This window comes from Passer montanus, unplaced genomic scaffold, assembly GCF_014805655.1.
Source record: "Passer montanus isolate IOZ18808 unplaced genomic scaffold, ASM1480565v1 scaffold9, whole genome shotgun sequence".
Classification (NCBI taxonomy): Eukaryota; Metazoa; Chordata; class Aves; order Passeriformes; family Passeridae; genus Passer; species Passer montanus.
Window position 1 is genome coordinate 16,419,044 of NW_024374367.1, and position 12,679 is coordinate 16,431,722.

At 54.2% G+C, this 12,679-nt stretch overlaps 1 protein-coding gene across 7 annotated transcripts in view; it reads left to right on the top strand.

Moving 5' to 3' along the window:
- The window catches only part of GRM7 (glutamate metabotropic receptor 7), a 191,813-nt gene that overhangs the window by 98,623 nt on the left and 80,511 nt on the right, over positions 1–12,679 (top strand). For all 7 annotated transcript variants that reach the window (XM_039734250.1, XM_039734251.1, XM_039734249.1 and 4 more), the window contains exons 3-4: positions 10,381–10,522; positions 11,410–11,564. In XM_039734250.1, the coding sequence (XP_039590184.1) occupies positions 10,381–10,522; positions 11,410–11,564 (297 nt within the window). The remainder of the gene's footprint in view (positions 1–10,380; positions 10,523–11,409; positions 11,565–12,679) is intronic.

The following is a 12,679-nucleotide window of genomic DNA, read 5'->3' on the forward strand; positions in this document are numbered from 1 at the left end:
TGTGTGGAGGGCTGTGCTGTGCTTTGGGAATTCCAGGGAGCTGTGGGGTGGCCCCAGTGGCACCAGTGCCTGCCCACACATCCAGCTGGGTCTGGGTCTGGGCCAGCCCTGGGGCTTTGGGGTGGATGGGAGCTCCCGTCCTGGGGCACGTCACTGCAAACAGGGCAGCTCAGGGGCTCTGTGCTCTTTTCCAGGATTTAATGAATGCCTGGTTTGTGTTGTCCATTGTGTGTCCCCAGGGCTCTCCAGGTGACAGGAACCAACAGCCTGGTGGGGTTTTTTGTGTTTTCTGTGTTTCCAGCATGGAGGAACTTGGGGAGCTGTGTTCCCCTGTGCCATGGGGCTCTCACCTCCGGCTGGCAGAGCTCCTTCCCTCTCCCTGCCTTTGGGAAGGGGCCTTTTCCCAGGTCCTGACCTTGCTTCCCTGCTCGTTTATCCTCGGCGCTGCTCCTCCACACGTGTCCCCTCCCCTCCCACCTCCCCAGGTGTCACCTCCTATCCCCCAGGTGTCATCTCCCATCTCCCCAGGTGGCCCCAGCAGCTGTGCAGCCGGCTTCATTAAAAACACCCATTTCCCCAAAATGAGAGCTTTGCAGAACGACTGAAAGCCAGCGGATTAAACAAGGCTCGCCGGAGTTTTGTGGATATTCTGCTTTCATCCTTTATTTTGTTTTAGTGCAGGGAGCATTGCTTGGCTCTGAGAGAGGCATCAGGAAGGGCAGGAGTCAACTTCATGACTTGTACATGGAGGAGCTTTTTCAGGAGAGCTCCCTGTGGGTGCAGGGTCTGGGCACGGCTCTGAGGGGTGAAACAGGGACAGGGCAGGGAATGGGGCTGGAGAATTCCTGAGGAGCTGGGAAGGGGCTCAGCCTGGAGAAAAGGGGCTCAGGGGCCCTTGTGGCTCTGCACAGCTCCTGCCAGGAGGGCACAGCCAGGGGGTCGGGCTGTGCTCCAGGGACAGGGACAGGAGCAGAGGGGACGGCTCAGGCTGGGCTGGGCAGGCTCAGGGTGGAATTTGGGGACAATTCTTCATGGAAAGGTGCTCAGGCAGTGGAAGGGCTGCTGGAGGGGTCCCCATCCCTGCGGGGTTGGAATGCCCTGTGGATGTGGCTCCTGGGCAGAGCTGGGGAAGGGCTGGATTCTGATCCTGGAGGGCTCTTCCAGCCCAAGCCATGCCCTGATCCTGGTTAACAGAGTTCCCAACCAGCCGTGGTCTGCCAAGCTCTGGGGGTGTCCCAGCCCCAGATCCCAGTGCTGGCATGAGCTCTCTGTCTGTGAGCTCTGAGAAAGAGAATTTTACATCCAAGATTCCACATTTTCTGTTAAAACAGAGGTGGTGGCAGAGCAGCTCCTCCGCAGTGCAAGCTCCCTGAGTAGGTAGACTTGGAAAGCCAGAGAGGAATTGAATCAGTGGTGGCTGAGCTGTCTCTCCACTCTCTGTTTTGGAATCAATCTAATCAAGTTCTTTCAATATGCCATAATATTGGGAAAATGATTAATACAAACCTTGGAAACTCAGATGAAGCTTTGAAATTAATCTCAAATATTAAAAGTGTTAATCAAAGTGTTAATTTCCCTCACTCCCATCGCAGTAGTTTTTTGCAAAGTAAAGATAACTTTGGTCATCTTTTCCAACCACAAAATGAATTAAAGATAAAGGAAGTGGATGTCTTGTGTGAAATAGCAGTTAACATCTGTTTCCTTAGAAGTTACATTGGTTTAATTACTTTTCATTTGTGCAATGCTCAGAACACCATTTAAATCCCTGCATACCAGTCAGGCTGTCTCTAAGGGAAGATGTGTTGGCCCGTGTCACTGGTCCCAGGCTGGAGGTCGGGCAGGGGGCAGTGGGGGAGCCCCTCCTGCAGGAAATCCCCTCCGGGGGTTTCCAGAGCAAGCACAAACCCCTCTGCAGGGCACTGGGCAGCTCTGGAGCTCCTCAGCTCCATGGCATGTGCTCAATGCCCTGGATAATGCACACGGCAGGTGCCTGGCACGGGGTGGAGGCACAGAGTGAAATTTGGTCTGCAAACAACAGAAGGAAATTCACTTTAGTTGGGACTAAATGAGGAGTGCCCCAGAGTAAGGGAAAGGGGCACATTCAGCATGATTAATGTTTCCTTTCTCTCTGGTCTTGTGAATCCCAGACTTCCTGGTTTGATTGCCTTGCCCTGTCAAGATTTCTCAAAAAAACCCCTTTTTTTGGCATAAAAATTGTTTAAAGGTAGATAGATGATAGATAGATAGATAGATAGATAGATAGATAGATAGATAGATAGATAGATAGATTGGAGGCTGTGACCTCGTTTCTGGTGCATTCATGTTTTCATACTCCGAAGTTCTTGCTGTAAGGTGAATTTTCTGGGGTTTATTCTTGGTGTAGCACAGTGCAGCCTCTCCTGCACTGTCACAGGTCTGGGCAGTTCATAAAATCAGGACTGCAGCACCAAGGAAATGGAGGCTTTAAAGATTGATGAGGGTTTTGGAAGCTTTGAGGGCGGTGTGGGCTCTCCTGGAGGATGGCTCCTGCAGCAGTCCCTGTGCAGTTAAACACCCTGGGCACTCTGGATATCGGCAGATGTTTCCTAGGTCTCTCAAGCCCAGCACCAAGTGAAGAAATCCCTCTATTTAATGGCTGTGCATTGAGGAGCTCTTGGGAAGGCAGGCACTGAAGAGCTCTGGGGGTCTCTCAGGAATATCCACATTCCATCTCTTCTGGGGGCTCTGGGAGGGGAGAGCACAGGGGCTGGGGCTGGGACAGACCCTGGAGCCCACCCAGAGCCGTGGCAGGGACACCTGCACTGCCCCGGGGTGCCCCAGCCTGGCCTGGGCTGTGTCCCTGTCCCTGTGCCCAGGGTCCCCAGCTGCTGCCGTGTCTGCCTGGGCTCCAGCAGATGTTCCATGAGAGGAGGCACTGCTGGGTGAATCCTGGGCTGCCTTCCCAGAGCTCGCTCCTGGCTCCTGGGCCTTTTACAGCCTCCATGAAAGTGAGTGGCTCGTGCCCGGGCAGGGCTGGGCTGGGCTTTGCCAGGCTGCAGGAGTGCTTTTATTGAACTGTATTGCATTTTTAGTACTCATTTGAGACAGGGTCATTAAGGCTCAGCCGAGTACATTAAGAACATTACTCCAGTGTGAAGGAGATGGGGATTATGAGAAGGACTAGAAAAGAACAAGGAATTATAGAGTTGTGTTTCTATTTTCCATTTCCCTGAGCGAGGGCTGGGGGCAGAACCTGCTTGAACAGTTCCCAGCTTTGCTGAATGTGCCCATTTTGTGTGCCAGAGGAACAGGGGTCACTGTGTGACCTGCCAGCAACCACCTTGGGCATGAACTGCAGGCAAGATGTGCTGCAGCAAGGGACGAGTGACCCAAAAGCCAGGTGGGACCCCCAAAAGCAGGTTTGGGGCTGCAGTGACCCCAGCTGGCCCCGCAGGTCTGACAGGGCAGGGATGGGGAGCAGTGTGGGGCTGGTTACAGATGGGTCCCACTCTTCAGCCTGTTTTGACCCTTTGGGGCCTTGCTCTGTGTCCCTGATCTCTTGCAGAGCTTTTCTAGGCCTGGCACTGGGCTCCTGAAAGAATTTTGTCATGCTGTAAATGCTGCTCTCTTCTTGGGTGGAAAAAGGAGGAAACATGTTTCCTTCCAAAATTATCTATCAAAGATCCTTCTCCTCCCTGCCCTCCCACGGAGCTGTCTCACAGTGTCCTTGCTGCTCTCTGCATTTGTCACTCTTTGAAGAGGTGACAAGTCTGTGCTCGCCCTGACAGCCAGCAGCCACAGCAGTGCCATTAGCTGGGAGCAGCTGAAATGCCATGTTCCTTCCTGAGAAAAAAGGGACTGGGGACCTGGGAACACTGCAGCCCGGCGTTAGACGAGCTCCATCGTTAGGGATCCTTCTGTGCTCGCAGTTTCTAGTGACTCATTAGCCAGAGGAGGCATCGTTATTGCTGGGGGGAAATGTCCCTGCAGGAGCAGCGCAGCACTGAGCAGCTCCTGATCCACAGCTCCTCATCCCCAGCTCCTGATCCTCAGCTCCTGATCCCCAGCAGCTCCTGATCCCCAGCTCCTGATCCCAGCTCCTCATCCCCAACTCCTGATCCCCAGCTCCTGATCCCCAGCAGCTCCTGATCCACAGCTCCTCATCCCCAGCTCCTGATCCACAGCTCCACAGCTCCACAGCTCCTGATCCTCAGCTCCTCATCCCCAGCTCCTGATCCCAGCTCCTGATCCCCAGCAGCTCCTGATCCCAGCAGCTCCTGATCCCAGCAGCTCCTGATCCCAGCAGCTCCTGATCCCAGCAGCTCCTGATCCCCAGCAGCTCCCGATCCCAGCAGCTCCTGATCCCCAGCTCCTGATCCCCAGGACCAGGATCCCACAGGATCCCAGAGGATCCCCAGATCCCCATTCCCAGCCCTTCTCCCCACCCAGCTCTCTGAAGCTGGCTGTCTCTTTCCTGTGGGTGTTAGGAGCAGCTGAAGGACAGGGCTCACAGCACAGAGCAGGAGGAGCTGCCTGGTCTGGGCCTTCCAGACAGAGCAGGCACTGGTTCATCCTCTCAGGGCTTTTCCCTTGGCTCCCTGCACCCCCTTCTCCTTCCAAGGGGTGACATTCCATTGTCAGTGGGATCCCAGAGCCCTCTGAGCAGGTGCTGGAGCACTCCTGGCACGGGGCTGCACCAACAAAAGGCATTTAAGTGTTCTATCTTCTATTGCTTTTCCTGCATGGCTGCACTGTGTGGCTCCAGTGCACCTCTGCAGCAGATTTTAGGAAGCCAAAGCTCCCAATTCCTTCTGCAGCCACGCCTGTGCTCACTCAGGGTTCCAGGCACAGGCAGCTCCTGCAGCACACCCTCTTTCTCCTTCTAGTCACAAGCAGAGCTTTCCTGCATCTCTCAAAGTCATCTTACACCATTCTTGTAATTTAATTTAGTGTTCCCAAGGAGATCTTAATTTTTTGTATATTACTGGAGTTTAACTGCCATAATAAAGGACAATTTTGAGGTGATAAAACACACCAGGAATGTCATTAAATATGCAGCAAAGGTCTGACACAATGGAATTAAGCATTAATGAATAACATACTAGAAATATTAGTCTTCCATATTAGTTTAGGTGTTCTGTTGTTGGGTTGTGATGAGGGCTAATGGGAAAAAATGGAACAATAAACAAAATTAGTGAAAATGAAATTTCCAAGTGATTCAGTAGCTTCTTCATGTGTAGAAAGTTTCTAAGTTAAAGCTGTTGGGTATCCACAGGGATCCTTTTCCTTGGATAAATTGTTGTCATTCCATGTGTTAATGTAATTTTATTATTGGTGCACTTTCCATTTTTACAATTGAATTACCATAGTATGGAAATGGAATTTAAATCCGAGCCCATCTGCAGATCAGGGCCTTGTAAACTTCTTTTAGTGCCACAAGCGAGGACTTTGCAGCTCTTGGCAAGGCCAGGGTGAGCATTCCTGGGAGCAGGGTAGCAGTTGTTCTAGGGAGGAAACAGCCAGCCAGCCCAGAGCCTCCCCAGCACTCTGCTTTGGGGCACCAGGGCCAGCTGGCGCTTCTGGACCTCTCTGCCAGCCGTGGCTGAGCTGAAGCTCCTTTTCTGGAGGGCCCTGCACACCCTGTGCTGGTCTGGCCTCTGCGTGCATTTCCCCTGCAGGGTGGTGTGCCCTTTCCCAGAGCTGTGGGAGGCAGCAGGATGAGCCAGCCCCACCAGCTCACCTGCCTTGCTCTGCTTTCACCGGGGGGCAGAATAAATCAGTTTATTTCCCTTTCTGGGCTGGCAGGAGCTTTCCTGTCCCTCAGCTCATTTCCACCGACTGGAATTCCTTTGGGGTGCAAGGGGCAGAGCCCTGGGCTCTGCAGCCCTTCCTCACCCCTGGGATAAACCCCTGGGATCTGTGGAGGGCTCGGGGCAGCCCCTGGGAGCTCCCACGCTGCTGGCACCTTGTGGGACAGGGGATCTTGCAGCAGCCCTTCCTCACCCCTGGGATAAACCCCTGGGATCTGTGGAGGGCTCGGGGCAGCCCCTGGCACCTTGTGGGACAGGGGATATTGCACCCAGCCAGGATCACTTTGTTCACTTGTTTTATGGTGGATTTGCAGCTTGGGAATGGGCTGGAAGTGTTGCTACACTCAGGTCTCTTCCTGAAGGTCTGAGTGTTTCCCGTGAGGCTGGAGGCAGGTGCTGGAGCCTGGGACCATTCTGGTTTTTGGTCAAACCTAAAGCAAAGCCTGGCCTGATCCCCTCCCTGGAGGTGCAGCTGTGGCAGAGCCACGTGTGAGTCTGGATGATTCCTGTGAGGGTTTGGTGGGTTTGTGTCAGTTGTTTGAACAGCTCCGACCCTGCTCAGTGTTTGGGGCAGCCCCAGCTGCATTTCAGGGCTGTAAAATGACCTTTTGTCCTTCTGGCTCTTGGGGATGTGATTTGCTGTATCAGGGAGCTCTCCTCACTTGTGCTGTCCAGGTTTTCACGTGGGGAGGATCCTGACTTCTCCAAACTCCGTTTTCAGCGTTGCTGCCACTGGTTTGTCTGCAGAATACAGGAGGTTTCCAAGTCAAATTCATTGCAGCTCCTGAATTGTACGTGCAGGGAATGGCAGGGAATGGCAGAAGCAGCAGTGGGATAGAAATGTACGATGAAATGGAAAAACCTCCTGCGTGCCTTTGAGGTTTATTCCATTTCTTCCCTGGTTAATTCCCCTCCTTTGGCTCCCCCGGACTCCAGTTAAAGAGTTTGACTGATTTATTTCCCCTTGTGTGGTGGGGTCCTGCCTGTTGGGGCATGGTGGGGCCACAGCAGCTCCCTGGCAGGGCCTCTGAGGGATCAGAGCTCTCCTGCACTGGGAGACTTTGAGTTTTTATTGGTTTTCATTTTTATTGTTTGCTTCACAAAGTCTTGGTACCAGCTGTACTTAGCTGAGCTTTTCTCACCCCATGGCTCAGATCTCCATGCTGGGTGTTCGCTGTGCACTGAGGGAGCTCCTGGAGCTGCTGCAGTGAGGAGGAGCTGAGCTCTGCCAGGGGCTTTGTGTTCTTCCCAGAACTCTGATAAACACCCAGGAGGCAGCTCCTGGCAGCTGCTGATGTTAAAGGAACGTATTAATCAAATTAATTGAGAGTTCCTTTTAATAATCATCAGCACCAACATAACTTTGTGACGTGGTGTTTTCAGTGTTGCCAAAAGTGATTCCCCCCAAAAGGATCTCTGCAGATAAATCAGCTGATAAAGTGTTCAATTGTCTCTTTTGCTACCTGATAATCCAATTAAGTGGTGATAAGGAAAACAGCTCCTGGAGAATTTCCGGGAAGCAGGATGAAGCAGTCAGAGTTGCAGGAGCAGCCAGGCACGGGTATCCATGGCTACTGAGCAGCCGGGCACTGCCAGCCCTGGCATCCCCAGGGTGGTGGTGCCTGCAGAGAGCCTGCAAAGAGCCTGCCCGGGCTCTGCCTGCCAGGGCACGGCCCAGGGACAGCCTGGCATGGCTCAGGGAACAGCTCAGGGATGGCAGGAGCAGGCTGGCATGGCCCAGGGATGGCAGGGCATGGCTCAGGGCATGGCCCAGGGATGGCAGGAGCAGGCTGGCATGGCTCAGGGATGGCAGGGCATGGGTCAGGGCACGGCTCAGGGACAGCCTGGCATGGCTCAGGGCACGGCTCAGGGATGGCAGGAGCAGGCTGGCATGGCTCAGGGATGGCAGGGCATGGCTCAGGGCATGGCTCAGGGATGGCAGGAACAGCCTGGCATGGCTCAGGAGCAGGCTGGCATGGCTCAGGAATGGCAGGAGAGGCCAGGGCACGGCTCAGGGATGGCAAGGCATGGCTCAGGAGCAGCCAGGGCACGGCTCAGGGCACAGCTCAGGCTCTGCTGTGTCCCCAGCCCCTGTGCTCCCTGCTGGTTTGGGTCCTGGCTGCCCCCTGACCTCTGTGCCAGGCTGTGACACAGCACTGGCATTGCCAGGGAAAAGCCATCGTGTGCTCATCCCCCCGAGGGTTTGTGCTGTGCCTCTCACCCCACAGTGGGTGAGGGGCCCCGAGCATGGACCCTGAATCCCACAGCCTTTGTGGGATCCACAAATGCCATCCATGGTGGTTTGGGTTGGGAGGCACCTAAAGGATCTTCTTGTTCCACCTTCCTGCCGTGGTGGGACAGCTCCCAGTGTCCCAGGCTGCCCCAAGCCCTGTCCAGCCTGGCCCTGACACCCCAGGAGCTGGACGGGCTCTGGACGTGGCAGAGCAGCCCCTGCTCAGCCCTGGGCTGCCTTTGGCTCCCAGGCTCTCCTCCCCTGCCAGGCACTTGGTGCTGCCTGCAGCATTTGTCACTTCTGCAGGCCACCAGGGGTAATGAATTACTGCAGGAGTCCTGTGACAAGATCCTGAATTTGCAGCTTTCATGTTTTCACCACCTAATTCCCTCGGAGGTTTCTCCCTCAGAAGTGCTGTGAATTAACCTGACACTTTCAATAACTGTGCACATGTTTCCTGTTGTGGTGGAACGTGGGATGAGGATGTGAAAGCTGCACTTACTCCACTGTGCCTTTTGGGCACCAGACACCCAATTCCCCGTGCCCTCTGCCTGCCCAGGGGGACAAAGGGCACGCTGGTACTGCCACTCATCCCTGATTCCTCCCTGCATTTATCCTGAGCTCTGGGCAGAGGTGGTGCCAAGGCTCCAGGGCACCGTGGCATCTGCTGCTTTTGGGAAAGCTCTCCCCTGCCTGTGGGATCCCTGCCAAGTGGGACATTCTGGGAGAGCTGGAGAGCACTGCTCGTGGCCTTGGGTTCACTCTGTCTAATTTTGACTGCGGAAAGTAGAAAGAGCATGTAAAACTGTTCAGATTCCTGAACTCGCTGGCAGTGAGACTTTCAATCTTCATTTAAAATCAGTGGTGTCTGCTTTTAAAGGGGATGTCTGCTTTTAAAGGGGAAAAAAAAGTTGCAGAAAGTCCAGGTTGTGATAATTGCGAAACAAAATGAAATGTTTTATGTGAGTCAGAGAAAAACTTGGGGGTTATTATTCTCCTTTATTCTCTTCCTGTTCACGGTTTCATTTCTCCCCACTGAAGCCGTGGGTTTGTTCCAGTGAGCCTTTGGAGCAGCCGGCCCTGCAGAGCTGCTCTGCCTTCAGGCAGCTGCAGCTCAGCTTCTCTGTCAGAAATCAGGGAGAGCGAGGCTGCCCTGCTTTGTGAGGGGCTCAGATGGGCACAGGAGCTGCATTTCACCATTTCCAAGCAGGAGTTTTGTTTTCCCAGCTGTCCCGTGCTTCTCTGGGGGTTGGTGTGCCCTGGGAGGAGGAGGATGCTCTGGCGCTTGAGCCTCCTCCTCCTCCTCCAGGCCCTTCACCCTCCAGCACCTTCTCCAGTGCTTCAATTGCCAGGACTTTTAAATCTGGGGTTTAAAGCCTATCTGTGAATCTCTCCCTTGTCCTGCTGCCTTTTAATTAACTCATCCCCACTGCTGGTTTTTATTAAGAGCTCTGATACGTTATTAATTAACGCACTGTGCACTATGGTGAGCAGGTTGGTATCAAAGATGCTGTAAAAGATGAAAGTGATTACTACTGAGAAACAAAATAATTAAGGCAAAAGTTGTGTTTTCATCTGCTAGCAACAACCAGAATGTCGGTGGAGATGGGGTTTTTTTTTAATTTTTTTTTTCTAAAACAGACTAGCCAGCTGGAACGGTGCTGGAAGTGGGTGGGTTGGTCTGGCTGAAGGCACCTGTGCCTGTGCTGATGCTCTTTGCTGTGTTCTCTGGGTGTTTATGGGGAGTGCCTTTCACAGACTTTACCTCGAGCTTTCACAGTTGGTGTCTCTCCATCCTGTTTGGTGCTGGGCCCTTGAACAAACAGGGATTTTCTTGCCCAGTCTGGTTTTATCTCAGCTTTGGCTGTTCCTATTCCAGGTAACTCATTCCACTGGAGGCATTTTCCCCAGTAGCCCTCAAGTTGCAAAATCAAAAAGAATCTCAGCCCTTCACTGAGATAAACCTGCCCAATACCCTTCAGTAGCTGCTGCCTCTCAGCCCGTTCTTTTGGGGGTTTGTTCATCAGTTTAGGCTCGTTCAGGTTGCTGACGTTTCCTGGTTTGATTCCTCTCCTTTTCACCCTTCCCCTGCCCATTTCTTTGCTTGTTTTGCTGTTCTGCAGTGGGTTGGGCACAGCCTGGGTAGTCCTGACTCTCCCAGCCCTGCAGGCAGTGCTGTCAGAGCAGGAATTGCATGGGTCCCTCGGGGTCTGGCCATGGATGCTGGAAGGGCAGTGTCCTTGGGAGCCTTCCTCCCCTCCCAGCTCCCTTTGGGCCGTGCATCCCCTGCCTGTGCTGGCTCTCTGGGGTTTCCTGCCCTCCCCTGAAGGTCCCTTTGTGCTCTGCTCCCTGGCACAGGTGGGCTCTGCATCGCCCAGTCCCTGAAGATCCCCCAGGACCGCAAGGACAAGAGCATCGACTTCGACAGGATCATCCGGCAGCTGCTGGAGACCCCCAACGCCAGGGCCATCGTCATCTTCGCCCACGACGAGGACATCAGGTGGGGCTGGGCCCTCCCGGGCCCTGCTGGGGAGGGGGAGCCGGGGAGAGGCTGTGCTGGAGCCACACGGGATGTGTGGAGCTGGGGATGGGTGGGGGGAAGCACGGGCACTGCTGCTGCCTGGCTCAGGGGTGCCCACCTGTGCTGGAGAGTGGGGACCAGGCTCCGGGAGCTTTTCCTGGAGCTTCTCCACGCTCCTGTTGTGTGGCAGAGCTGACCTTTCCTCTCAGAGGAGTTACAAACACGCCCCCCTCTCCAGGCTCCTTCGACTTGGTGTAATTCATTAATTCAGTCCATTTTATGGCAAATGAAAGTTAATAGTGATAAAGTGACTTGGATGCTCAAGGTTAAACCACATGGAATGGGCTCGTAAAATAACACAAAGAATATTTTATATTTCATTATTCACTTGCGTATTCTGGCTCCAGAATTTGAAATTAGCTTAAAATTGTGATGGAATCATCAGTTGCTGAGAGGCCTGTCCCACAAAGGGAGACAGAAAGAATTTAGGGAAAAATTTCAGTAAAGCCAATGGAAAAACGCTAAGTTTTAGTGGAACCAATACTTCAGTCGTGGGATGTAGGGTGAATTTAAAGAGAAGTGCCATTGGTGCTGCATGGGTCATGGGATGGTTTGGGCTGGGAAGGACCTTTGGAGATCATCCAGTCCCACCCTTCCCTGGCCCAGGCTGCCCAGAGCCCTGGTGACAGAGAGTGTCCCAGCCCTGCTGGGTCAGGAATGTGCTGCTCCTCCTCCCCACAGCCTCGGCCAGGCTGGAGGAGAGCTGTGAGCCCACGAGTGCAGCCCTGTGCCAGGGCCGCCCCGTTCCCTGGAGAGCTCCAGGTGTCAGTGAATCCCCTTTGCAAACCCAGCTTTCCTCTCCACAGGCAGATCCTGGCGGCTGCCAAGAGGGCAGACCAGGTGGGACATTTCCTGTGGGTGGGCTCCGACACCTGGGGCTCCAAGGTGAGCCCGCTGCTGCAGCAGGAGGACGTGGCTGAGGGAGCCATCACCATCCTGCCCAAGAGAGCCACCATCGAGGGTAAGAGCCTGTCCCTGCCCGTCCCTGTCCATCCCTGCTGTCCCTGCCATCCCTGATGTCCCTCCTGTCCCTGCCCATCCCTCCTGTCCCTGCCTATCCCTCCTGTCCCTGCCTGTCCCTGCCACCCCTGCTGTCCCTGCTGTCCCTCCTGTCCCTGCCTGTCCTTGCCATCCCTGCCTGTCCCTGCTGTCCCTGCTGTCCCTTCCTGCCTCTTCCTCTCCCTGCTGTCCCTCCTGTCCCTTCCTGTCCCTGCTGTCCCTCCTGCCCCTGCTGTCCCTGCTGTCCCTGCTGTGCTGCCCTCCCGGCTCGGGTGGCCTGTGGCACACACGCTGTCAGCACCTGGAACACGGCTCCTGACGTCTCCCCGAATTCTCAGCTGGGAACTCGAGGCTGTTTCCCAGCTGAGGAGCTGCCAGCAGCTGCTTGTCACAGCCCTGGTCTCAGAGCGTGGGGGTGTGACAGGGCTCTGTCCCCGGGAGGAAAACCCAAAACCTCCCGGGTGCCCACAGTGCCTCTCGGGCAGTGCGGGTCCCTCTCTGAAACAGGGCAGAAGTTTTCTACTGAAGGACTAAAACTTCCTTTTTCCGTCAGTGGTTTCCATTTAAACTCAGCTTTATTTCAGATCAAGCCCTCTGTGTGTCCATATTGCTTGTGTGCTTCAGAAATACCCACACCTGTGCAGATGTGTGTGCATGGCAAATTTAGGGAAGCTCGTTTTGCTGAACCCCTTTGTTCCTCAGCTTTCCTTTGTGCTCTCAAGTGTTTCTTGTCTGATCTCACCCCAGTTTGTTGATCCTGCTGTGGGTAAAGGTGCTTCAGCATCCCCCTCTGGGCACCAGCGAGGTTGCTCAGACTCTGTGCTCTCTGGGACAGGGAGGAAAAGTTGTTTCCAGGGGAGGCACTGAGCAGAGAAACCCAACTCCTGTGGTGGCCCAGTCCTCAAACACGCTGCCCACTTTAAAATGGGTTCTGCTCCCTTCACTCCCTGGAAAACCAAATATTTGCATTTTTCCTGTGCCTGCACTCCCTGCTCATCAGTTATTCCTCTCAGGTAGATCATCTGCTTCATTCTTTTACATTTCTAGCCCCCCGAGGCACTCTTGGATGTTATTTCT